The sequence below is a fragment of the Girardinichthys multiradiatus genome, chromosome 15 (assembly GCF_021462225.1).
Source record: "Girardinichthys multiradiatus isolate DD_20200921_A chromosome 15, DD_fGirMul_XY1, whole genome shotgun sequence".
Classification (NCBI taxonomy): domain Eukaryota; kingdom Metazoa; phylum Chordata; class Actinopteri; order Cyprinodontiformes; family Goodeidae; genus Girardinichthys; species Girardinichthys multiradiatus.
The window spans coordinates 4,965,244-4,992,714 of record NC_061808.1 but is presented as its reverse complement, the minus strand read 5'-3'; the positions used below and the strand labels follow the sequence as shown (position 1 = coordinate 4,992,714).

At 39.0% G+C, this 27,471-nt stretch overlaps 2 protein-coding genes and 1 long non-coding RNA gene across 7 annotated transcripts in view; 1 reads left to right on the top strand and 2 right to left on the bottom strand.

Annotated features, from left to right (window-relative positions):
• The window catches only part of gtf3c2 (general transcription factor IIIC, polypeptide 2, beta), a 37,040-nt gene extending 35,625 nt beyond the window's left edge, over positions 1-1,415 (bottom strand). For 3 of the 4 annotated variants that reach the window (XM_047387458.1, XM_047387456.1, XM_047387459.1), the window contains exons 1-2: positions 1,291-1,415; positions 277-378 (exon numbers count right to left, since the gene is read on the bottom strand). In XM_047387458.1, the coding sequence (XP_047243414.1) occupies positions 277-301 (25 nt within the window). In that variant the 5' untranslated portion in view covers positions 302-378; positions 1,291-1,415. Of the gene's footprint in view, positions 1-276; positions 379-1,026 lie in introns of all 4 variants that reach the window. The other variant, XM_047387457.1, reaches the window with a different exon arrangement.
• A 923-nt stretch (positions 1,416-2,338) lies between these two features.
• znf512 (zinc finger protein 512) lies at positions 2,339-15,748 on the bottom strand. 2 transcript variants are annotated; one of them, XM_047387460.1, is made up of 15 exons: positions 15,469-15,748; positions 12,661-12,797; positions 12,503-12,558; positions 12,323-12,381; positions 10,705-11,267; positions 10,152-10,256; positions 9,648-9,772; positions 7,885-7,971; positions 7,366-7,464; positions 7,119-7,286; positions 6,784-6,981; positions 6,550-6,651; positions 4,769-4,831; positions 4,382-4,480; positions 2,339-3,498 (listed from the first exon to the last, which is right to left on the bottom strand). In XM_047387460.1, exons 2-15 carry the CDS (start codon positions 12,758-12,760, stop codon positions 2,875-2,877), a joined length of 2,448 nt encoding a protein of 815 aa, XP_047243416.1. In that variant the 5' UTR covers positions 12,761-12,797; positions 15,469-15,748; the 3' UTR covers positions 2,339-2,874. The 2 variants fall into 2 exon arrangements, with proteins under 2 accessions (XP_047243416.1, XP_047243417.1); XM_047387461.1 differs by lacking the exons at positions 12,661-12,797; positions 15,469-15,748 and having other exon boundaries at positions 10,705-11,339; positions 12,503-12,536.
• Positions 15,749-18,047: 2,299 nt separating this feature from the next.
• Positions 18,048-24,552, top strand: LOC124881717. Its single transcript, XR_007041719.1, has 6 exons — positions 18,048-18,158; positions 18,431-18,456; positions 19,392-19,564; positions 22,752-22,954; positions 23,075-23,099; positions 24,428-24,552. It is a non-coding gene; the product is annotated as an uncharacterized LOC124881717 (long non-coding RNA).
• Positions 24,553-27,471: the final 2,919 nt, after the last annotated feature.

Genomic DNA, 27,471 nt, shown 5'->3' with positions numbered 1-27,471 from the left:
AGCCCTAAATATACAGCCAGAGATATAAGGTTCTTAAATGTTTTGCTCAAAGGTCCAAACTTTATTTCTAGATAAGGTCAAAGGTCCAGGAGAAAAAGCGAAGAAGATTAAATACATTAAATGTTGTGGTTTTAATGTAAAAACTCTCCATGGGGTGCAAGATGGTGTATACTGACAATGAAATTAGACAAGAAAACTCAAATACAAAGAAAAGTTGTTGTTTTTCTAAGCACATATTACATTTGTCTAAAAGAAACATGGTGTGTTTCTACAAACCTTCTCCAGAGACATTGGGATCCATTGGTTCCTAGTTACTGGTCTGAGGGTTGTCCTGTTATATGCTTCGTCATGTAAGGAACATTGTTCAACTTCTATTAACTGCACAGACAGAAGGTGAGCATGAGCCATAGAATCCAGTAATAATGCATCATCTCCTTCAGTTTATACTTGCAGAAAAATTGTAACAGAAAACTATCCCCAACAGATTTAATGGAGATGTCAACCCTTAAGATGCATCGAAGCACATCCGATTCAGCAAGAGAAGAAAGGACTAGTTCGCCGTTTTAACGACACTGGACTGCCTTTAAATAGCTCTGGATAAAAATTTAAAACGCTTTCAATGTTTTTTATCTTAGTCTAATTTAGAGTTAATCAAAGGTAGTCCACGCTGCGATAAACAGTAAATTATCAATTTGCTGAATATAGGAAGCAGATGCTAATCCAGTGTTGTGAAGGTATCTTGTCTCTATCACACCAGACTTCATTGAAAAATTGACAGTTTACTCCTATTTAGCAACTGCAGAGTTCACACAAGAAATCAACAAGTAACCGATAGCACCCTACATTGTATCTCGTCTCCCATTATTCCGGCACATTTTTATACGTAAAACAAATAAAACAAAGTTATTTCAGTGATAAACTCGGTTGTTTTCCTAGCAAGTTAGCGTCTTTTAGCCAAGCGTTTTGGCTAACAGACACGGCTAAGCTAACTGGCTAAAACGTAGTAGGGTGTTATGCTACTTTTACCATGATACTGTAGAAACTGATGTATCACCAGTGACTGCCACCATTAAAAGCTAATCGTGAGAGTTTTTTCATGACTTCCAGCCCGGTGGCAAAGCCTGGAATCCCTCGTACCAAACTCGGGATACCGGACTCCTGACCACACGGGATCGAATCCCGAGCACAGCTCTCAGGAACAACTCGCTGAAGGATGATGGGCTGGGCAGAAACCGAAGTAAAAGTTCCAGCACATTATTTAATCAGAAAGGGGAAAAAATCTGCAAATACCTCCAGTGTCGGTGCCGCTGCTTCTGATAAATCAAACCTACAATATCCGTACATCAGACCGCCATGTTAGAGCATGGTGGTCTACACCGCCCCCTATCAGGAGAAGGTGGGATTTCAACGGATTGTTTCCACATCGCTCATCAAAAATAACAAATGTGGCAAGGTTCTTTGGGGTGTCTCCATCACATTATTTGAGATTCCTTTTTTGCAAAAAAAAAAAAAAAAAGCTCAAGCTCACTGAGACTGGATGATAGTAGCCGTGATCATCAAGTTTAAAGTCTTGCCACTTAATTCTCTATTGGATTTTACTCTAGGTGTTGACTATATCATTCTAACACATGAAAATGGTTTCATCTAAATCATTTCTTTGTAGCTCTGGCTGTATGTTAACAGGCAACCTCTGCCCCTGTCTGAATATTTTTTGCAAGTCTTCTTTAGCTGTTGCCTTTTGTTCTTATCAACTTACATTTTGGCCTTATATGACCAGAGCTACTTCCACATTTGCTGGTGTGAAACTCCAAATGCAAATGACCTGTCTTTAAACAATTCTTCAATCAGATTCCTTCAAGACTTGTGTCTTTTGTTTGGTTTAAAAAGAAGTGAGCAAAAGCCAAAAACCAAGAACAAAAAAAAAACAAAAAACATCGATACACTTCATCAGCTGAAAAAAGTATGTCTTTTAAACATTAGAGCTAGAAATAACTGGAATAATACAGTCTAACAGTGGATGTAAACTGCAGAGAACATGAATATTAATCTAAGCAATATCAAGAATGCATTAGGAGAGAGACAATAACAATTCTGCAAACAGCAACAGTTAAAGTCTTTTCCCCCTTCATCAAAGTTGATCGTCAGAGATTTCACGCAATCAAAATGTTTCTGTGCTTTGTGTTAAAAAAAAGACCATCATTGAGATTCACACAAACAGAAGTATAAAACATTTGTTGGGGATGAAAGGCTGGAAAACTCTATAACTATTTCTGGGTAACAGCTCTACATAACATATTTGCTTTACACATACAAAGGCATCTGACGTTTGGAAACACAGTTACTTAGTGTGCTACTTTATTATTTATCATTTATCCATCTGACTCCACAAGTTTCTTCATAATGCAGCCACAAACGGCCGGTCAGTCATAAATAAAATGAAATGAGGTTAGATGCATCAAACTCACGAGGCACAACATGTTCTCAGAGAGAACAAAACTTGACAATAAACTCAAACAAAATACGCTGACATGTTCTTCTTGGGAAAACTAACTTTACCTTATACATGTAGCAAGAAAGACAGGAAGGTTTTCAAAGAATTAGACATTAAAAATTGGTGAAAACGCCCAGATTAACGTTTTGACTACATTTAGCAACCGTTAAGGACAAGTGAACAAAGTGTTAAATCCACACCTTCATGCTGGTCTCCATCAGCTGAAAGTTTGTTAACCACCAAAGCGTCCCATTTGTAGTGCATCTCCAGCTGTTGTCTCACTTTTTATGCTGCAGGAATTTTTTGTTTTAGGTATTAGGAGCAGCTGTCTGTTGCATCATTTATTTTAGCAGCTGATGCATGGACTATCAAGCATTTCTCTGTCATTCTGCAGCGTCACCATGCGGCTCCATTAAGCCTGGCCGTTTCAGATTCCACTGGTTGATCTCCCGCTGCCTTTCATGAAGCCCCGCCTCCACCTCGCTTGATGAGCCGCTGCTGCTGAAAGCAAAGCAGTCCGTCTGTTTCCCATCCACCATCTCTGTTTCTCCTATTGTTTCTCCCTTAATCCTTCCTTTAACTTCCATTATTTCCTCGCTGGTCTCCTCAATTTTAACCGCATTAATCATGTGCATGTCGATGTGCTCTGGTCCCGGCACGGCTTCCTTGCGGTCCATGTCCAACCATATTGGTCCCATGGGAGGTTCTAGAGGAGTGTAGTGGAGCTCCGGCTGCTGAAGCTGGGGGTCATCTTGTGGGTGGAGGTTTTGTAGCTCTGGGTGGAGGAACTGGGTTTGGTGCTGGAGGTGATGCAGAGGCTGCAGTGGATGCTGCAGGGGCTGCTGTTGATGATGATAATGGTGATGCTGCTGATGGTGCTGCTGGTGCAGGTGGTGATAGTGGTACTGATCAGCAGTTGGCTTGTCTGCATAGACGGTCTGCTTTGGCTGGTTCTTGAGGAACTTCTCAAACTTCTTGGAAGCTTTTTTGTTTGTTACAAACCAATCCTGTTAAGACACAAAGCAAAAAGAGAAGTGAAAATAACATGTTCAAGCAAAGCAAATGTGCTGAGTTTATTGGATTTAACATTATGATATCTCCCTACTGCAGTGAGCACAAACACATCAGAGCTGATCTTTCACCCACAAAATCTGCTTTTCTTTAAGTACCGTCAAATATCCTTACCAGACAGATTTAACCACAACCTCTTTTCCTTAACTGATGGTTTCGTAATCTATTTCTATTAGTGGCTGTTCAATTCCAGACCATAAAGAAGTGGTTCCCTGTTTTGTGGGGTGGTTCTAGTGTAGGAGCTGACTAATCAAGAGTGGTTCCCAAATTCCTCTTCCTTTTTTCATTTTCCCCTCAAATTAATGATAGAGATTAGGCCACCAGCTCATTTCTTTAAACATCCGAGAGACTGATAAAACTATTAGATTTTCAATCAGTTTTCATATCTTGAGTGTTTCTTATTTATAGGATTTTGTTTTACCCGACACAATCATTAACAAGTGGACCTTAGGTCGATTAATAGTGAATTAATTATTGATTGCATTCATTTTTAGTTCTCTCTGGATTTGTAAATTTCTTACTTCATTTTAGTGGTGCTAAATAAGTTGTAAACTGAGAACTATCCAGAATCTCCTTGCTAATTTAGAGTTGTGTTAAACATTGTTCACTCGGGAGGAAAAAAAATATTCTTTGACAGAATTTTATGAAATAGACTGATCAAGACTGATTGTACTGATGAACATTAGTGTAGTTTAAATTAGCTCATCAACTGCTAAAATAGAATAAATAAAATAATAGAGTGGAGTCATCAGCACAAAGTATTACTATAAAGGAACAAAAAAGATTATGCGAATCAAGAAACTTGCTAATTATCGTTACCTGTGAATGGACTGAGTTTATGTGGTATTTCACTCCACTTTCAGAATTAAACTCCTTGTTGCAGATCAAACATCTGTATTTTCCAGCCTCGAATTCACCCTAAAAAAACAACAGAAAAAAAACTTGGAATGATAAATTCAAGCAAGAACAATTTCACAAATAAGTCATTAAATTAGCTAATCATTTACTCTTACACTTTGAACGTTGATTCAAAGGATATCATTTATGTATTTAAGGATACAAAAGCATTGAACAGTGGATTCTCCTTGCAAAAATACGAAACAAATATGGCTGTTTGATATATTTTAGGTGGAACACAAAAAGGATTTGAAGATTTAATTGAAATGGTAAGAAATTTTCTTTCTAGACACAGAACAGATGACGCACCTTTGTGCACAGTCCCAGATGAGCTTTTAGTCCTGACACGCTGGTGTATGTGCAGTCACAACCCTATGGGGAGAGTAAATTACAACAAATAACATAATTTGCATCATTATGGATTTTACTGAAATGAAAGCAATGTATATTTTTGAAGCTGAAGTAAAAAAGAAATATTATCGTTTTCTTTCTAATAGTGATAGTTCTCAATTTCCTTGTCATAAAGACACACAAAATAATCCAATATAGCGCTTTCTACTAAAGAAAATAGCAAAAATCTGATTTACAAGCTCCATGTTAGGTTCCCTTTGTTCTATGGTTGATCTTCGTTCCTCTCGTGAAACACCTAATGGTTGCAAACTGTAATTTGACTTCATATTTTCTTGATTTTTCAGTATGACTTTCTTTTAAATGCCTCTTTAATTAACATTGCATTCAACTTCTATCATTATTCCTGGATAAGAACTTCATATTTTTTAGTCAGATTGTGACCTAAACTGTCAAAACATGTTTGACTAAAGCAGATGCTACAGCAAGGTTGATATTTCAGCCTTAAGTGGCTGTTAAAACGGTTGCTAGAGATTTGTAAAGAAAGAGTTGTCAGATGGATGGATGGATGGATGGACAGAAAGAATGGGTGTAATAATGATAATAATAACTCATGTAATAACCTCTGTATTTGTAAATACCTGCAATCCTTGTCACTTTATCGCCTCCACTTTTTAGTGTACATAAGTTATTTTATTTTATTCTAGTCTATTCTATTATTACTACTTGTTTTTGCAAATTTACCTTGTTCTTCTTTGATTGCACATTTTTCATAACTATTTGCACCCAAATTGTGTGTTACTAAGAGCTGCTATAACAACTTAATTTCAGCATTGTGAGAAATTATCTTGTCTAGTCTTATATTATCTTATCCTAGTAGAAAACTTGACCAAAATGGGACATTATCAGTAAGAATCTGTTCCACTTTTAATTTCCTCATTATCACAGAAAAACAGTGGAGGGCAATAATTTTGTTTCTGCCCCTTCACAAATTCTCACCTAGACATGGCAATTGACTGAGCTTTTACTGTTACTAACTCTATGTGCTCTCTTTCAGACTCTAACCTTGAAAACTGGCTCAGAGAAAGGACTCCTGGATCAGTGCTTCTTTGTTCTCTTTGTGTCTCTGCTCTGTTCTCTCAAACCCCAGTCGGTCGTGGCAGATGGCCGCTCACACTGAGCCTGGTTCTGCTGGAGGTTTCTTCTTGTTAAAAGGGAGTTTTTCCTCTCCACTGTCGCTATATGCATGCTCAGTATGAGGGATTGCTGCAAAGTCAACGCCAGTGACTGTCCACTGTCTCTACATGCTCATCCAGGAGGAGTGAATGCTGCAAGTCACTGACTGGATGCAATCTGCTGGGTTTCCTTAGATAGAAAAACTTTTTATCTAATTTGAATTAATAACTGAATCTGACTGCACTGTTCAATGGTTAGAATTAATTGGAATGTATGTACCTGACTTTTGTGAAGTGCCTTGAGATGACATGTGTTGTTAATTGGCGCTATATAAATAAACTGAATTGAATTGAATTATCCTATCCTATGGTATGTCGAAGCAACCGGCTTGACACTAGCAAGCAGTGCCTAACAGCAGCTTGAAATAGAGTGCAAAAATAAAAAAATAAAAATTTTCTGTTAAATCAGATTAACTGAATCAAGTTAAATGTAATTTTGCCATTACTCAGTAAAACATCACTGCGTAATCATCACTGAAACATAAAAGCAAACGGTGTGTGTCCTACCTGGTTAGGACAATGGACTTTCCTCTGCAGCTTCACCTCATTCTTCCACTTCCTCAGCACCTCTTGGCTGAATGCTGGGAGGCCTGGTCGGGCGTATTTCAACTAGAGAGGGCAACAACATTATTGGAAGGTAATCAAAGGGATTACCAGAGATCCAATCTTTGTGTTAAAAACTTTCAGGTTTTTCATTAGTACAATGTTTTATATAGAAGGTAAAAAAAACACTTCTCCTGCCTTCTTATCGTCAGGTACAAGATCTGACTGAAACTTCCTTTTGGGCCAGTCTTTTGGCAGTTCGTTGTTGGCGATCTCAGCCAGGTGGAAGTTGGCCACCTGTGCGGAGGCTCGCTGTACTCTGCCGCTGGGCGTCCTCTCTGGGTTGGCCTCCCTCTGAGCCTTCAGGGCCTCGTCCTCCTCAGTGTTCTGGGGTGTCTGAAAGGCAGGAGTGGAAGACTTGACCAAAATGGGACATTACCAGTAAGCTTCTTATATACTTATATGTAAATTAATACAACTAGAACAAATTACTGTAAATCTATGAAGTTAGGAACATAAATATGCACACTCACAGGAGCGTGCTCTGATTTCAGGTGGTACTCCAGACCAGCCTTGGATTTGTATGTTTTCCCACAGTGGGAGCAATTCAGCAGCAACTTCTCCAGCTCAGACTCTTCCTTCCCACACTTCTTCATGTGGTACACATAACCCATGATGCTGGTGAAGGCAGCAGTGCAGCCCTGGAAAAAATGTGAGTCTTTTATGGTCTTAAAACACAACCTGTTTAAAGACCAATCTACAAGAATGTCAACGCCTCACTTCTTTAGAGCATTTCAGTTTGCCGAGTCTCTTCAGGATTTTACGCAGTTTTTCTTTGATGGCACGATCATCGAGGCCCTTGGCGTCATCAGCTGATGGCTTTCAAGAGGAGAAAACAGGGAAGTTAATGTCAGGATTCTAGCAATGCAGACAATATAGCACATTTAAAAAATAACACCAGCTGCACAAAATATACAAGCTGTAAATTATAAAATCAGATATAAATATACTTTATGAAATAAAAACAGATAAATAAATTAAATGAGCTTGCACAATACAAGCATAAATGCTGTTTTTAGGAGTTTAAAAATGGTTTTGCAATGTTTAAAAGCCTGGGCAGTTTTACTTTACCATGCAAAGCCTCTAAGAGTGTATTTTGGAGGACTAAAATACGCAATAAATCAAAACGTCAGTGAAAAATATGGTTTTAATACTAGAAAATTGTACAGTACTGCAAAAGAGCCACCATTCCTGCAAACAGTGGAACAGAAATAAAGGGAACATAAATAATAATCTCACCAGGTGGCTGTGATCAGCCATGATGTGATACTTCATCCCTGTTGAGGATTTAAGCTGCTTCCCGCAGTGCTGACAGGTAAAAGGTTGCTGCAGATCGGCAACACATTAAAATGACAACCAATTCTTAACCAGCTCATTACTTTACACCAGGTACTTAGACCACAGTATAAATCTGGTTAAACTTTAGGAGGAACCCACAGGATCTTAATACATAAAAACTGTGCAGTGTGGGTTACAGTGCTTTGCAAAATTATTCACACAACTTAAACTTTTCCACATTTTCTTACAATTTAACCACAAACCTCAGTGTATAATACCGGGATTTTATATGACAGACCAACACAAAGTAGTGCATATTTGTTAGGTGGACAAATAATAATCTGGAAATGGTGTTATAGATTTGTATTCAGCCCCCTTTACTCTTATACCACTGAATAAAATCCAATTCCACCAGAAGTCACCTCATTAGTAAATAGTCCACCTGCAAATAATATATTGTCAAAATAAATCCAGCTGTTCTGTGAAGGCCACAGAGGTTTCAAAGATTATTAGTGAGTAAAAATCATCATGAAGAACAAGGAACACAGAGGAAAGGTTAGTGCAGTTGTGGTAAAGTTATAAAACAATTTCATCTGAACATCCGAAGACAAGGTCATTCACCTAAACTGATGGGCTGAGCAAGGGAAGCATTAATCATACCCACTGTGAAACATGGCAGTGGCAGTGTCATGTTGTGGGGATGCTTTTCTTTAGCAGGGACATGACAGCTGGCCAAAGTTGATCCGTAGCTGTATGGAGCACCTGCAGGTTCAAATAATCCAACCAACCAAGCACTCCACAAATCTGGTCATTGTGGACAAGTGGGAAAAGAAAACCATTCCTTTTTAAGAAGGATTTAAAACATTTTGTCTCACATGCAAAGTACTATGTGTGTGGTAAGAAACAAACAAACACTGCACATCACACCAAATACACCATCTCCACAGTGAAACATGGGAGTGGCAGCATCATGCTTTGGGGATGTTTTTCTTCAGCAGAGACAGGGAAGCTGTTTGTAGTTGATGAGAAGATGGAGGGAGCTAAATCCTAGAAGAAAACACGTTAAAGGCGTCAAAAGATTAGAGACTGTGGCGAGGTTCGCCTTCTAACAGGACAAAAATAAATAAATACAGCCAAAACTGGAATGGTTACTTCAATGTTAATTCACATGTTAGAATGGCCCAGTCAAAGTCTAGGCCTAACACTAATTAAATATGTGTGGCAAGACCTGAAAATTGCTACTAACAGATGCTAGAAGAATGGACAAAAATGTTCGTATCTGCAAGTTAAACCCAAAATTATTTGTACCCCTGGCAGATTTTGATTTAAAGTTATCTTTTTAATTTACCAACATCAAAGTGAAATTAACATTTTGGAGGGGCCTGGCTAAAGTCCCAAGTTGAATCAGTTAAGAATCTGTGGAGGCAGCTAAAGATTAAGGTGATGAGAAGACCATGCAACCTTCATCAAAATACCAGTGGAAACATGAAAAAAGCTAGTCAGACATTATAAAAAGGGTTGAGAAAAAAAACGGTATAGAAAAGTACAACACAAATTTCTGATTTTTTTTTTTTTTTGCAATGTAAGGTGTATCATTTTCCTTCCATATCACAATTATCTCTAAGTGTGTTGGTCTGTCACAGGAAATCCCAATAAAATACATTGAAGGTTTTGGTTGTCATTGGACACAATTTCAAGAGGTATGAATACTTTTCAGGACTCACCAGTCTGCAGTTCTCCATATGTTTCTTCAGCCCTTCCACAGTTTTCCGGCTCACACTTTTACATTTAGGACACGTGACTCTCCCTTTGGCCACAATCTGGAGCTGCCAGCGCTCCTCTTGGCTTCCTGGGGATGGTGTAAATCAAGACTGACTTCTTTTACTATCAGAGACATAAATATCTGAATTTCCTAACCCACCTTTTACCTGGTGGGTTAGGTAAAGGGTGGGTTAGGTACCCACAGGTACCAGGTGGGTTATCTGTGGATCAAATGTTTGCACTGTATGTATGTTTTGGATTATTCATAGAAACAAACTCTTTATTCACCTTGTACATTTTTTTGACCACATTGTAGGATCAAGTTTATTTCTCAAACTGCTGGACTGCATCTGGGATCCAACTCAACGTGATTCCAGGTGCAGGTGAAATTTTGTTTCATTACTAATCAATAAGATAAAATCAAATTAAAATATTTTTAATTAAGTGGCTAGAGATGTTGTTCTCACCTGGAGGGTAGGTCGGAGGTTCCTTCTTGATTGGAAGAACGATATGTTTCTGATCTTCATTCATTTGAGCTCCTGAGCTCTTCCCAACACTGACTGCACCTAAACCTTGAGATAAATTAATTTCCCTCATTCGTGCATCAAATGTATGATTTTCTGTTTCTTCAAAAGAATTCAAATACAGCTTTCCTGAAAAAACGTTCAGTCTTTCTCGCTGATATTTGTGAAAGCAGGTGTCATATAGAAAGTTTAACCTATTGGACAAGATGGTAACCTACAGGACAAGCTGCCTCTGGTGGTGGAAGGAAGTTATTTACAGCAGGGCTTGACTCCACTACTGCTCTTTGGACCTTTTTCATGTTCAAGTCTTTAAAATAAATGTAAAAATACATATAAATATAAAAAGACTCAAAATGATCTGCACAGACCAGAAATAAAGCAACAGAATGAGGCAATGGATTCTCTTTTATATTAAGAATAAAACTGACGAATATTAAGCTTTCTTTATTCATGCATGCCAGCTCTCTATATAAATGAGAAATATATAAGTCATTACCAGGTCTCCAAACGTTTCCTCGCTCCCTGCTTGAGTCCCTCCAGCCTTGTTCATCCTGACTTCGGCCATTTCCCCACCCTTGCTGCAGTCCTGCGGAGGCTCTTTCTCTTCCTGGATCCCTTCCACCATTCCAGGCTCGAACATGGCTTTGATCTCTGCCCACTCCCCATCCTGATGCAGGACCTTGCTCTTGGCTCGTGATCCAGGCCCGTTCTGGTCCAGGATGGGGTCTATCTCTGTCAGGCATCCATGTCTGCTCTTGACTTGAGCGTCCCGCCACATCTCTGCCAGAGCTCCAGACCTGGTCCTGGGGTTCTTCTCTACCAGGAGTCCAGGCTTCAGGACCTCGCTCCCTGCAGGAGTTCCAGTTCTGTTCCTCAGACTGGGGATGCACCTGGGTCACCTCAAGTCCTTCAGGCCAAACACCCTTCCCCATCTGTCTTGGAGGCATGTTTACAGACCTTTCATCAGAGCCATTTGCCAGCCCACCTGATAACATTGCAGAGCAGCTGGTGGTTGGATAATCCACAGGTCCCAGGGAAACATTCTGGAGGTTCTCATACCTGGTATAAAAACAAAATATATATGCTACAAACCTGTCACAGTGTAACTTCTTGTCATTTCTTTAGTGAAATCTGTGAAAGATAATAACAAAAATGCAGTTGAACAGACAGAAAGTAGGATTGTAGCCCCGAGGAAAAAAAGACTGACACAATGTGCCAAAGTATGCAATTTCTCAGCTAAAGTGATTGGATTAAAGGTGTAAAAAAAGTAGTTGAATTCCAGTGAAATAACAGAAAAACTTCAAGATCTTCTAAAAATTTGGAGAGCCTTTATTAAAGACCACTTTGAAACATAACAAGAAGGTCTAGCTCCATAATAGACAACAGTAAGCAAATTTTTCAGTACTTTATCACTGCTTTACAACAAATTATAAAAATCTAATATTTTTTTCATGTGTTGTTTTTTAACATGTTTACATGGAACATCGGGAAAATAGGCAGGTAACATAACAGAGTATCACCTCTTTAGACCTTTAGTGTAACAGTAACTGTATAAAAATCAGGAATATGACAAATTAAAATTCCCACATTTTTTATTTTTCTTTGCATCTACTATCTCCAAATTTAAAACATTTAGTGCTTTACATAGTCTTTCACAGCATTTAAAAAGGTTTTGGGTTCTTGCTAAAGCTGAAGCTGAGAGGTGAAGGGGAAAATCTATACAAGGAGAGTTCATTTCCATATTCAAGCAGTTGTACATGTCAAAAGAGGCAAAAAAATGTTGGGTTACATCCAAACCATTTTATGGTGTTATTGAAATACACCTGGGGCACGAAGTGTCTAAATGTTGCCCAACAGGTGGTGCTCAAACAATTACTAACCAAACAAATGTGTATTTTTTATCATAACACAGGCTGGAATAGGTGATTAGTAGATCTGAGAGATGAGAAATTAATGTAATCAGTTTCAGAAATAAAATCCAAACCACCTATAGAAAAGATTAAAAAAAATGCATCTGCAGCATTTTTAAAACAGCGTTGTTGTTTTTAGAAATATGACCAGTTTTGCAATCTGTCTATATTTTACAATAAACAAAAGGCAGAGACTTCTTTTACCTTTTTTTGCTATAAGTTCTTTTCATCTTTACATCATTTTGATCTTGAGACTCTTCATTCTACAAAAACAAGCACAGATCAGTGAGGAGGAAGCCTGGAGAACTGTACAAACTCATAAAACAGAGCTTTCAACATGAAATTTAGAAAAGCTACAGTATTCAAGTGTTTTGTCCTTCTCACCTCTGGATACTTCAAGGTATTTAGTTCACCTTCTCTGTCGGAAAACCTCTGAACAGCTGATGTTTAAATCAGGTAAAAGCACAAAGAACGCTCAGTTAGCTGGACACTGCTGTGTAGATATAAAAATAGAATAATAAATTCCTTTTTCAGCTCTTTACCTGGACATGGAGGCGTGCCTCTGACATGTGACTGGACAGGCTTCCTTTTCCTCGGGACGTACAGAGGTGACATATCCCCACCGATGTGGGCAGGCTCCATACTAGGAGAGCCGATCCCTCCACAGAAGAAATCAGCACTGCAAATAGAAATAATGACAGGGACTTTAAAATAATGTAGAGACTTTAACCGTTGTTTTTAACCAAGATATTTCAGGAAATTCTTTAGATAGCACCTTATAAAATGTAGTTTTATGAAATACCGGTGCACATACGTAATAAAGATAATAATAATAAAAACAAATAGCAATGAAATAAAATCAAGATGTCACACTTTTCTCCAGTCAAAGGCCAGTGATTTAAGGTGGGTCTTTTGTAGTCTTCAGGGCTTCCCTTTTTGGATCGGTACAAGAGTTCATAATTTAGGAGCAGCAACTGCAAATTTCCAATCAGCTCTACTTTCTGTCTGGATCTTGACCTCAGGTATGAAGATGTAAAAAGTCCTTTAAATGAGATGGGTCCAGATCTTCAAGGAGTTTAAACATTAACAATAAAATCTTAAAGTAAATCCTGTAACACATAGGAAGCAGCAGGGGTGAGGTCAACACTGGAGTAAGATGCTTCTTCTCTCTTGTTCCTGTTTGGTACCGTTTTGAATCATATCTAGGCAATTAAGGAACGACTGATCACACACAGGGAATTACAATATCCCAAACAAGCTAGTTTCCTCAGTAGTTTCTTCAGTAGTCATCTTCCAGCAGTCTGAAATTACACCAAGGTTCTGAACTTATGTGGTTATCGGTAGATAAAGGTTTAGGAATAAAGCCAAGTCATCCCAGTAAAATGGCTTCAGGTTTGTTTTCATTGAGATGAATGGAACTTTAATGAAGCCTTAACGTTGTTTTGTCAGTCCAATTTTAAAATTGTGGTTTATTTGTTTTTAAAGTTCTTAATGGGTTGGCATCTTGGTTTCTTGTTTAACTGCCTGCACCCATCCAGGCAGGATGCCTGGGTTGTGGTCTGTGGGATGTCTGCTGGAAGCCCCACAGACCAGGCATAAGACCAGAGGTGACTGGGCCTTTGGGATGGTCATTCCCAGGCTCTGAAATTAACTGCCATTAAGCATCAGAGCTGCCCAGACCCTAAATCTTCTTGAAAGACACATTTTTCCTTCTTGGCTTTTATTCCAGGTTGAGCTGGACTCAGTCATTCCACTTTGGTTGCTTTCTAGTTATTTATTTATTTATTTATGTATTTGCTTATTTATTCGTGCACTTTTACAGTCTTGATAGTAATATCATTGTTTTGTATACAATAATTTTATAATTCCATAAAGTGATGGTTTCTGACTTTGGTCTATTTCCGGTGTTTTTTAAATCAGCTCTATAACTACACTATGAGTTGAATTGAATAATGGCTTTAAACAACTTCTATGATTGGGCAGATAGATTTAAATGTCACTGGCAAGCAGTTGAAAGGAACATCATTTTTCCTAAGGTGGCACAAAGAACAAAAACAAGTCAGGTCCAAGGATGGATCCTTGAGGATCTCCACCTGTAAATAGTGCTGCTGACAATTACTTCTATTTAAACAAAGGAAAAGAGATTAATTCTCTTGTGATTTAAAAGTCATGCTTGATCTGTTCTTATGATCAAAACGACAAAACACATAACCGTCTTTTAAAAGGTGATTTTCCGTAATAACATAAAAACAGGAACAATACATCCAGTGATGGACATTATTTAGTTATGTATCCTGTTGATGAGCCCTAATTTTAAACTTAGATGTTAGTTAGATGTTAAGTTACAAATTTAATGCAAGTATTTTAATAACAACATTGATAATACATTGTATATATAATATTATGGTAATTACTAATAAATTAGAATATAAAGACCTCGTTATTTTATTAAAGTGTTTTAATCCGTAATTCTTTTACGTCACAAATTCATTATTTTATTAACAAGAAGGGATTAATATATTATGAGCTGTGACTACTGGGATTGTGATGCAATGCAACTTAAAAAATGACAAGATGCAAAGTTTAAGTAACTGAAAATATTTCATTATAAAAATTAAAATACAAAGATTGATATTTTTATTTGATTTGAATTGTTTTCATTTACATGTACACTGATAATCATCTTGACTTAAAATCCAATTTCTATTGAATCCAATTTCTGCATTTAGAGAGAAATGTTCAATACCCATAATAGTGTGTAGAAACTTTTAGAAAATAGCCTCTATTCATCGTTCTAATAGGTTATTTATCTGATTTTCCCACATCAAAATATATATATATTTTTTTGTATTTTGGAAATTAAAGTTTTTCAAATGCAGATTCGGTAGTTAAGTTATATGTTAATTTTATGCCTTTTAAAAACGTTGAAATGAATCATGAACGCCTTACGATTCATTTTCAGACCCTGTTGTGTTTACACTGTGCATTTGCAACATATCTGACATGTGAGTTGTGTTTGCATGTGATGGATGTGCGCATGAGGCTACCGTCTGAGAAAAAGATTTAACAGAAACGAGTAAAAATTAAAAATGAATTAAAAAGTGACGTTTTACAGTGAATCTGCCATTTTTGTAAAGCTGAGAATAAAAGATGATCTCCAGCCACCACAATCTGTGTCTGGGTGGATAAAAAAAAAAAAAAACGACGGCGGGGGAAAACACAACGTCTGCAGGCTGAGTGTAAAGTCGAGCTTGTGTCAGATATCCGATAAGCGTCCCCCTCCTCCGCATACTGAGGCTCCACTCCTGGACGCCTTTCATTGTTTCAGTAAGAAATGCCAGAGAGCCTACCGTCCTACAGCTCACTCCCTCTGCAAGGACGGCCAGCCTCCATGTCTTCCAGCCCGGCCTCCTCTGTTGCCTTTCCCCCGGCAGAGCAGCCACCAGGAGGACTAACATCAAGGAAAGGCCTGATCCCTGGTTTAAAACTGAGAAAATCGAAAGCGTTGGCTGCACCTACAGACGAACCTGTGCACCCACAAGCAGAGATATTGCAGCCACTGGATGCGTGTGTTGTTGAGCGGAACGCCCTCCTCCTGTTGGAGAGAACAAATAAGACCCGCATCTGCTGCTGCGTTCGAGGGGTGTAGGACATGACGCAATGTCATGTCCTACACCCAAAAAAATATTTTTCAGGTAAAATGCAAAACTTGAAACACTTTTTCAGAAATCAGTTGTAAGCAGACTTTTCGGCTTCTTCGGGCACCTGCTGGATTGGGGCCCAAATAGAACTTCGGTACTCACAGGACAGGCTGACAAATGCCCCAGTTACACACCTCTGAAGGAAACCCTTTTTGTTTGAAACCTCTGTTTACGGTCATAATTTTAAAACTATTATTTTGCTTTCCACATTTCACGCACAATGTAATTAGTTGTAAATAGGTCAGCGAACTCTAATTTCTATTTAACTTGTTGTTGGCTTAGTGTAGTGAAAATAGTTTCAAAAAATTAATGAACACTATTATAGTTCAGGGCGGCAAGGTGGCACGGTTTGTAGCTGGGTTCCAATGGATTTTGCATGTTCTCCCTGTGCATGCATTGGTTCACTCTGGGTACTCTGGCTGCTTCTCATAGTCCACAAACATGCACGTTAGGTTCATTGGTTTTTTAAAACTTGGCCCTAGATTTGGTTGGGGGAATATGCATGTTTGTTTTTCCCGTGTGTATCTGTGCTGGCATGTGATGGACTGGCAAATGACCACTGCAGATAAGAACCAACCCCTCATCACAACCCTGCACAGATAGGCGATAACATAAATATTGCTTGAATTAACTAATCTGAACTTATTCTGTTGTAGAGTAAATTTAATACACAATCACATCACGACTGTGAAACAGGTTGCATTAAATGCAGAAGGTAAAAAAAGATCAACATGGGCAATATCAAAGTCACTGGGCAGTGCAGGCTGGTGAGCTTCAAAACTAAATTCAGCCTTCAGCCTCTTACAACCTTTGGTCAACCTTATGAAAATCCACAGTAAAAATGTATGTTGTTTCCTGCTTGTGCAGTTTTATTTGTTCTCATTTTCATTTTACTTTAAAAGTTAAGATTATTTTCAAAAGTCTTAAATCATCCCTTTTTTATATTTTCATTCAAATCAAACGTTTTTGTACTTTCAAAAGATGGCTTAAAAGTTCTCCAGGCTGTCTGAAAGTTTACTTTGGACTTCGGCAGGATCTTTTTCGGGCTAGTACCCAATAAATTCTATTGAAAAGTTTACAAAGTTCATGTGTTGAATCTAAATATGACATTACATCTGTATGGAAAGACGATAGGTCGGGACAAAAATTAAGTACTTTAATGCATTATGAAGGTAAACTACTTCAAATCATTAGTTGTTGATGCAGGTACAAAACATCGCCAAGGTGAAATGAATTAATGCACGGTCACTACAAAGTTTTGTTGTTTAGCCACTTAACCCTGACCTCTGAATGTTGCAGGTATCAGAAGGGCCCCTAAGCTCAATGGATGAATCATTGTTGCGTCAACACATAACCAACAATTTAGCAAGGAAACTATTCTAAACTGCATCACCATGTGATCCAATTTCTTTATGTTAATCTATGAAAAATACTAATTTCATCAGCTGATGATTGAAATGATTCCCAAAGAGCAGTTTACAGTAGAAAAGATGGTGAAATGAAGGAAGATGCTTCTATCAGATCCTGTTCCTAAAGCTATACATTTCTGATACTGGGAATTTTCTAGAGATGTTTTTTACATCTGATTCTTCTTCTTCTTTTTCCACTTTACATTTTCTTCTTCCTCTTTATTTCTTGTTTCACTTTGACACGTTCAATCAAGTGGGCAGAAACCTTTTTCTATCTATCTATCTATCTATCTATCTATCTATCTATCTATCTATCTATCTATCTATCTATCTATCTATCTATCTATCTATCTATCTATCTATCTATCTATCTATCTATCTATCTATCTATCTATCTATCTATCTATCTATCTATCTATCTATCTATCTATCTATCTATCTATCTATCTATCTATCTATCTATCTATCTATCTATCTATCTATCTATCTATCTATCTATCTATCTATCTATCTATCTGTCTCTGTCTGTCTATCTGTCTGTCTGTCTGTCTGTCTGTCTGTCTGTCTGTCTGTCTGTCTGTCTGTCTGTCTGTCTGTCTCTTTCTCTCTCTCTCTCTCTCTCTCTCTCTCTCTCTCTCTCTCTCTCTCTCTCTCTATATATATATATATATATATATATATATATAGGTTAGGGGATTTTATTTTTAAACTGCAGTTTTGCATATTTTCACTGTACAGTAGGCTGATTTCCTGTTTCTTGTCTCTTACACGCATTCTGCCTTTCCACATCTGCTACACCTCTGCTTTTGCTGTTATTTAGAAGACATGCTCTTTCAAAGTGAAAGCAAAACGTCTTCACTAAAAGGGTGGAGATTCAGCTCTATTGTAGCAAGGACGTGTCAGGAAAACAAGAAACTAGCAGTCTATTCAGTAAGTAAATATCTTAAATAGTTTAGAATAATCCTCATCAGGCTTTGTGAGTCTTCAGATGCTTTGAAGAAGCATGAATGAAAAATCCTTCAGGCATTTTCTGCTTTGTCTTTCGACCCAGTGAATGCATGTGCAGAGTAGCTGGTGCACAATTACTGCACCTGCTTACTTTTCCCTTGTTTTATACTGTTTATTCATATGTATGCTCTCGTTTTATTTTTAAAATGTTGTTAAATAGTGCTGACTGACACTTTGTCTCTGTCCTGTTCCAGAGACATGTCTCAGCAGAGTGAAACAGGTGAGGAGCTATTATTTACCAAATATACAGCTAACAGGAGCCACACAGTGAACTTTTTATGCAAATATTGACTGCATGGTGGTGAAGGGAAAAGCACACAAGCTTTAAGGCTGTTATAAAATGACTGTGCAACTTCCTTCCTGCTTCGGAGTCGTTTGCTGTTTTTTTTTTGTTTCAGGGTTCATGCTCTTAGTTTTCAGCCACAGCAGGCAGCAGGTTCAGACAGCTCGGCGGCAAAAAAAAACTGACAGGCTGTTAGAATTAAAATCAAACTTGGTTAAATCTCTTTGGATATTCATTTTCAGAGTTTAGCAGCTGAAAAAGGAAAGTGGATTAATTCAAACAGATCAGAAAATCTGCATTTAGGAGCTGAAAGGAAAAGGAATTATGACAAATATCTGAAGTGTAACTCTGTAAATATGGTGTTTGACGTGCTGATGTTTCTCACAATACATATTTAATGCTTCTTAAATTTAGCTTCTATCCTGGAGAGAGAAGAACAGTACAAACTTAGGCTTATATTTATTACAATATTGTTTTTTAACGGTGTAATAATTTATCTTGATCAAGTTAAACTGAAGCTGATTTGTAATATTCATGGGAATTTGTGGATGGTTGCAGAAATAAACAAATAGCACACAGTTTTTTTCAGTTTTATACAGCTCACAACTTGAGAGATGGTGCTAAGTTAAAGATAAAGCTGCAAACCAAATCCATGCAAACCCATTTTAACCTGATTCTGGTAAGGGATCATGGCTCGCTCATTTCAAATAGCTAAAATATTTACCTGGTATCAGTGAAGTCATTGAACTTTGTAGTACAAATAGTAAAAAAGAACAAAAACACGTCAAAGGACCATTGAAAGTGCAATAATATGTTTGAAACCCAGTACCTTTCAGTGTTCTAACTGAATCTTGTTTTTTGATCATGTTTAGGTTTGGGGAGAAGGTTCTATGTTCTTGTTGCAGGAAAAACCAATGGGGCTCATCAGTCCATTGTTGAGAAGATGAAGAACGTGGGCCAAGTTGAAGCACACTCCTTCTGGTTTTCTGTCCTATAGCTTCACGTGTTCAAACAGACATCAATGAGGCCCTCAGAAAGATTCAGAGTAAGACATGTTTTTGTTTCTCATTGATCAGCTGCATAAAGTTTTGTAAAAAAGATAGATTTCTTGTTTTGTTCCTGCTTTTTTGTTACTCTTGGATGTTTCAGATGATCAAACTACTTTAATTATCAGACCAAGAGAATCTGAATAAATACAAAATGCAGTTTTCAAATTATCCAGACCAAACCTTTGCTAAATGTGAGAACATGATTCACCCATTTTAAAGTCATGAATTACCTGTTTATATCCACATTTTTGGTTGAGTTTCATTAGTCACATTCAGCCTTGATTACTTCCTGAACTGTAGAATCAAGACATCTATTAATTAGAACCGTTCTTACAACATAAAGTTCGTTACAAGATGTTGAAAAGCAAGACATCATGACTCGTCCTAAAGAATTCCAAGAACAGGTGAGAAACAGTTGCTGACATCTATCAGTCTATCAGTCAGAACAAAAAAATGGAGTGGTGAACCTTCCCAGAAGTCACCAGACAACCAGCCTTACTGATAGCTTTTATTTTCCTTAATAAATTAAATGGTACTCCTACTCGTAGTGGTACTCGTACTGATCTTTGTACTCGTACTCATACTCGTACTCATATTCATACTCATACTTGTCGTCTCCTGCTTTATCCGGGACCGGGTCGCGAGGGCAGCAGACTAAGTAGAGATGCTCAGACTTCCCTCTCCCCAGACACCTCCTCCAGCTCCTTTGGGGGAAGTCCAAGGCGTTCCCAGGCCAGCCGAGAGACATAGTCCCTCCAGCGTGTCCTGGGCTGTCCCCTGGTTCTCCTCCTGGTGAGATGTGCCTGGAACAACTACCGTGGGAGGTGACTCCTCCCAAAGTGGAGGAGCAGCGGCTCTACTCCGAGCTTCTCACGGATGGCCAAGCTCTTCACCCTATCTCCAAGGGAGTGCCCGGCCTCCCTGGAGAGGAAGCTCATTTCAGCCGCTTGTATCAGGGATCAAGTTCTTTCGGTCATGTGCCCCGGCACAGTGTCTTCATTACTGCAGCAGCTGCACCAATCTGTGTGTCAATGTCCCGCTCCATTCTCCCCTCACTTGTGATCAAGACCCCGAGATACTTGAACTCCTTCACTTGAGGCAGGAGTCGCCCTCCATCTTGAAGAGGGCAAGACACCCTTTTGTGGTCAAGAACCATGGCTTCGTACTTGGAGGAGCTGATCCTCATCCCAGCCGCTTTACACTCGGCTGTGAACCGCCCCAGTGCATGCTGTAGGTCTTGGCTAGAGGGGACCAGCAGGACCACGTCATCTGCAAAAAGAAGAGACAAAATCCACTGGTCCCCAAACCAGACCCCCTCCGGCTCTTGGCTGCGTCTAAAAATCATGTCCATGCCAGTTATGAACAGAACCAGTGACAAACGGCAGCCCTGCCGGAGTCCAATATGCACCGGAAACAGGTCCGACTTAGTGCTGGCAATGCGGACCAAACTCCTGCTCCGCTTGTACAGAGACCGGATGGCCTCTAATAAAGGGCCCCGACTCTGTAGTCCTGAAGCGTCCCCCACAGGGCACCACGAGGGACACAGTTGAATAAATTCTCCGGGTCCACAAAACACATGTGGTCCGGTTGGGTAAACTGACATGAACCCTCGAGTACCCTGTAGAGGGTATAGAGCTGGTCCAGTGTTCCACGGCTGGGACGAAAACCACACTGCTCCTCCTGAAGCCGAGGTTCGACTATTGCCCGGGAATAAATTAAATCGTTCGTTCGTTCGTCGTCTTCCGCTTATCCAGGACCGGGTCGCGGGGGCAGCAGACTCAGCAGAGACGCCCAGACGTCCCTCTCTCCAGACACCTCCTCCAGCTCCTCCAGGGGGAGCCCAAGGCGTTCCCAGGCCAGTCGAGAGACATAGTCCCTCCAGCGTGTCCTGGGCCGTCCCCTGGGCCTCCTCCCGGTGGGACGTGCCTGGAACACCTCCCGAGGAAGGCGTCCAGGAGGCATCCAGTATAGATGCCCGAGCCACCTCAACTGGCTCCTCTCAATGTGGAGAAGCAGCGGCTCTACTCCGAGCTCCTCCCGGATGGCCGAGCTCCTCACCCTATCTCTAAGGGAGTGCCCGGCCACCCTACGGAGGAAGCTCATTTCAGCCGCTTGTATCCGTGATCTCGTTCTTTCGGTCATGACCCAAAGTTCATGGCCATAGGTGAGGGTAGGAACGTAGACCGACCAGTAAATTGAGAGCTTTGCTTTTCGGCTCAGCTCTCTCTTCACCACAATGGACCGGCACAGCGCCCCCATTACTGTGGCAGCTGCACCGATCCGTCTGTCGATCTCCCGCTCCATTCTTCCCTCACTCGTGAACAAGACCCCGAGATACTTAAACTCCTCCACCTGAGGCAGGAACTCCCCTCCAACCTGAAGAGGACAAGCCACCCTTTTCCGGTCGAGTACCATGGCCTCGGACTTGGAGGAGCTGATCTTCATCCCAGCCGCTTCACACTCGGCTGCGAACCGCCACAGCGCATGCTGTAGGTCCGGCGACAAAGGGCAGCCCTGCCGGAGTCCAACATGCACTGGGAACAGGTCCGACTTAGTGCCGGCAATGCGGACCAAACTCCTGCTCCGCTCGTACAGGGACCGGATGGCCCCTAATAAAGGGCCCCCGATTCCATACTCCTGGAGCACCCCCCACAGGGCATCACGAGGGACACAGTCGAATGCCTTCTCCAGGTCCACAAAACACATGTGAACCGGTTGGGCAAACTCCCATGAACCCTCGAGCACCCTGTAGAGGGTATAAAGCTGGTCCAGTGTTCCACGGCTGGGACGAAAACCACACTGTTCCTCCTGAAGCCGAGGTTCGACTATCGGTCGGACTCTCCTCTCCAATACCCTGGCGTAGGTCTTACCAGGGAGGCTGAGGAGTCTCCCTGGTAAATTAAATCATCATTTAAAAATGTCTTTTTGTATTTACTCAGGTTTTATTTGTCTTGGTGCTATACAGGGAGAGATCATGTCACTTAATGCAAATTAGTTAAAAGACAAAGAATCTCAATTTGCTCTGACTGCATAACAAAAAAGTTAGCCAAGCTACTAATAGATCAAATTAATGAAAAAAGTTATCTGTCAAAAATCTTGATTTAAATTTACCTGAATAAAACTGGCTACAAAAAGAACATGGCTGATATGTGTTTTATGATAATTCTTTCTATGTCTTTTAAGGCAATATACCAGTCATTCTGGTGGTGATGCATCACACCTTCAACCCCAACCTCGTTATAGCTGGAAGCAGAAATCAAGTGCAGGATCCGAACGTCCACCTCACTGTGGATTATTGTTTTTTTGAGCATGAACTCCTCAACTGCAACCGCAATAAAATATCGTGGCATGAAATTCAGAAGTTTCTCAGAGTTTCAATTTCCAGGGTAAATATATTTGTAACTCTAATATGTTAGTATGTAATCATATTGCACTGGTGTGATGTTGACGATCATTGTGCTCATACAAAATTAAACTTTACATTTTGTGTCTTTCTACTCTTTCAGGCTTGGCTGCAAACTCTAATTGAAGGTAAACCACATTTTCCATAAAATAGGATGTGATATTTTTAGCTCTGTCTCAGTTCAGTACTTTGCTAACATGTTCAAATGTTTAATAAATGGAGGTTTGTTACGATTTAATGTGAATTATTAAAAAGCAGATCTCAATTTATCCCAAACTATTCATAGAAAGGAGGGAAATCAACAAAATCAGAAATCCTGAATTTTACAGTTTCAAATACATTTGTAGAGGTAAGAAAGAGGCAAAGAAAAACAGATGTGTAAAGGAGGTGAGGGTGTCAAGATTAGCTATTTAAGAAGCTTCTTTGTATACTTCTCTATATGTCTCAGGAGTGTGTGTTTTGGCAACCTTCACTGTTACCGACCGCCCTGATAAGGATGTGGAAAAAAGCCTTGAAATAAATAATTGTTACTGAAACTTCATGACCACATGTTTTCTAGCGGTGACTCCTAGCTTTTTATTTTAAATATCCTGGTATGCTATATTCTCTAACATGGTTCCCAGGGCCTTTAAAAGAAAAGAAGACCACAGCATCACAGATCCTCCACCATGCTTAACAGTGGGGACGATGTGCTTTTCTACAATTTCTTTTTACTTCCCTTATCATCCTCCTGTGTGGTGGCAAGATAATCTAGGGTCCTCATCAAGCCTTGTTTGTCACCATTCTACTTGTTTTAAACTTTATAATCATTGCTCTGACTGTCAAACTTAGGCTATCAACAATTTTTTTGAAAATATTTCCCGACTTATCTAGATAGACATACATCTCCTTTAATAGAGTGGCAAGTTCTCTTGTCTTTCCCATTCTGAAGAGTAACTAAAATAAATTCTCTCTGTGCCATTTCATTTTACCCAATGCAAACAGGAAATTGTAAATTACTAATTAAAATGACTAGATTATTTGATCGGTACAAATTAAACATGCTTCTAATTATTTTCATGCTTCTAATTATTAGGAACACCATAATTGTGGAAAAAAAAATGTTGTTTGAAAATCTTACTGAGATTTCTTTCCCTGAGTTTGCACTCTGTATTTTGTATTTATTAATGTGAGGCAAAATTTAGATGGACATTCAGAGTAGGTGTGTTAAACATAAAGGTGTTACTGAAAGGTGTCCTCCTTTTACTTTATTTAACTAAAGCGGTCCTGTTTTGCATCTATTTTTCCAGTTATGTCTTTTCCAAATCCTTGTATAAACACAAACAGCTTAACAAAAGGCTCAAGTAAAAGTTAGATCAGAAAACAAATATGAAGGATCCTTGTGATGCTTTTGCTTGAGAAGCTTTGCTTTATTGTGAATTAGACCAAATAGCTCTTTGTTCTTTTTGCCTTTCAGGTGTGAAGGAAAATGCCCTTACTGTTACACTTTTTATTGTGGATGTTGCTTGTATAACTTTCGTTGTGACATGCATTGTCTTGGCTGAAAAACGTCACTAAACCTGACCTGTATGGCAAAGCTCAGAAGTGGTCTCCTGCTTCTCTTCTCTTTCTTTGTTTTTTGTTTGTTTATCAGCAACAGTCTCATTGGATGAGGCCATTCTTCATTGATGAATAAATATAAAGGCAGATATTTTTAGAAGATGCAACACAGTTTGAGCTTAATCGTATTATCACATATTGCAACTGAAACAATATCTAGGTGTTGAATTCACACGTCTCTGTCTAAAGATCAACAGCTGGATGTCCTGGGAGGGAACATTAGACTCAGGTTTCTCTGGTCTATATCGATGTTGTGGAAATCTTTCCTAAACTTATATCAATGTCAGTCTTGCTCTAAATAAAATGGAGGAAGTTTATGTTTTGTCAATGTATATTGTTTAAAAGCATGAGAACAAAAGAAAGGATTTATACACCTTCTATCATTGGGATTTGGACATCCATTCTTTAGGATGTGGAAATATTTAAAGATCTGCTGATTTTTGTAGTATTTCTATTGTTTTTCTCTAAATGGTGAGGGTGCTGCTTTTTTTGTAAATTATAACAGTTTTTAAAAACCTGTCAGTGTGTATTTTTCTGAAATATTATTTGGGTTTTAATAAGAAAAATCGGTTTCATAAAAACGACTTTAGAGGGATTATAGAGAGCATGTAAATCTTTCCCGAACTTTACACTTTATACTTAAACTTGCTGTCCAGTTTCCCGCTCACAACTCAACTGACTCTGCATTATAGACAGAAAAGAAAAAATGAACTTAACAATATTATCCTGTAATAGTATCCTCTATATATGTTATACTTCAAAATACTATAATGATGCAAATTCTTTGTATTATTTTTGTGCAAAGAACATGGACTTTGCAGCAGAATTGTCGACTTACTTATAAAAATATCTGATCACCATAAACTGTAATTAGGTCACTTAAACAAAAACTACCATAGACGTATTTGCATCAGAAAAGATGTATTTACAATATTTTTACCCCTGAAAAATAAGTAATTTATTTGTGTATATAATTCTTCATATGACTTTATAAGTTCATTAGTTGATTAAAAGAATTCAATCAAAGATTAGATGGAAAGCTTTAAAATAATGAACATACAATTCATATCCACAAAGAAACCCCTACTTGTCATAAAACTACATTTTTGATGTAAATAAAACGATGCAGAAGGATGACACTGCATACAGGTCCTTCTCAAAATATTAGCATATTGTGATAAAGTTCATTATTTTCCATAATGTCATGATGAAAATTTAACATTCATATATTTTAGATTCATTGCACACTAACTGAAATAGCTAGCTGCATTGACCCTGCCCTTGATAAAACACAGTGGACCAACACCAGCAGCTGACACGGCACCCCAGACCATCACTGACTGTGGGTACTTGACACTGGACTTCTGGCATTTTGGCATTTCCTTCTCCCCAGTCTTCCTCCAGACTCTGGCACCTTGATTTCCGAATGACATGCAGAATTTGCTTTCATCCGAAAAAAGTACTTTGGACCACTGAGCAACAGTCCAGTGCTGCTTCTCTGTAGCCCTGGTCAGGCGCTTCTGCCGCTGTTTCTGGTTCAAAAGTGGCTTGACCTGGGGAATGCGGCACCTGTAGCCCATTTCCTGTACACACCTGTGCACGGTGGCTCTGGATGTTTCTACTCCAGACTCAGTCCACTGCTTCCGCAGGTCCCCCAAGGTCTGGAATCGGCCCTTCTCCACAATCTTCCTCAGGGTCCGGTCACCTCTTCTCGTTGTGCAGCGTTTTCTGCCACACTTTTTCCTTCCCACAGACTTCCCACTGAGGTGCCTTGATACAGCACTCTGGGAACAGCCTATTCATTCAGAAATTTCTTTCTGTGTCTTACCCTCTTGCTTGAGGGTGTCAATAGTGGCCTTCTGGACAGCAGTCAGGTCGGCAGTCTTACCCATGATTGGGGTTTTGAGTGATGAACCAGGCTGGGAGTTTTAAAGGCCTCAGGAATCTTTTGCAGGTGTTTAGAGTTAACTCGTTGATTCAGATGATTAGGTTCATAGCTCGTTTAGAGACCCTTTTAATAATATGCTAATTTTGTGAGATAGGAATTTTGGGTTTTCATGAGCTGTATGCCAAAATCATCCGTATTAAGACAATAAAAGACCTGAAATATTTCAGTTAGTGTGCAATGAATCTAAAATTTATGAATGTTAAATTTTCATGATTATATTATGGAAAATAATGAACTTTATCACAATATGCTAATATTTTGAGAAGGACCTGTACATGGGTCAAAGAGACAAGACATGGTTTGGCCACATGGTGGCACTGTAGTTAAATATATATAGGGCATTTTACAGATTAATTTCCTGTTTTATGTCAGCCAGTTTTAATGTGGTGTAAAACGTCTACCAGGTCACAATACAACATGTTAAAAGAAATTAGTCAGATATGATGCCCAGGTGTGTTTAGGCTGTTAACCGGGAAGTAAAATAGAAGCTTTTAATTCAGAGATCTGAGTGGAGCAGTGGCTGCTGTTTATATTACCTGCAGGTATCAGGTAATATAATCTGACATCACAAAACACGGTAACATTTGAGTCTGACCTGAAATCATCATCAGAGACATTATGCAACTTGAACCGTGATAGAAATCCTGTAAGTTTGATGCAGTTCATTTTTCCTTGTCAACAACAAGTTACCCTAAAGGAGAAAATAATAACAGAAAATATGCAGAATGGACGCAGCCTGAAAATATATATTTATATTACAATATAAACAGTCTTAAGCCTCCCAAATGTCTTATCCGCCCTTTTGATGTTAACTTTTAACCCAGTTAGGTAAAACGTTTTCCGTAGTAAATGTAAAGCTGGTCTGTTTGTTAATCTGTCCTGTGTGAATTCAAGCTCTCTTGGGGTGTATTATTGAACTCTAAAAAGTCTTAATGAATAGACTGGATTGTTTT

Coding starts and splice junctions, on each gene's coding strand:
- znf512 (XM_047387460.1), bottom strand. CDS start 12,760: ATGGAGCCTGCCCACATCGGTGGGGATATGTCACCTCTGTACGTCCCG. Junction 12,559..12,660: donor AGGCACGCCTCCATGTCCAG/GTAAAGAGCTGA, acceptor TTTAAACATCAG/CTGTTCAGAGGTTTTCCGAC. Junction 9,773..10,151: donor ACCTCCGACCTACCCTCCAG/GTGAGAACAACA, acceptor CACCATCCCCAG/GAAGCCAAGAGGAGCGCTGG.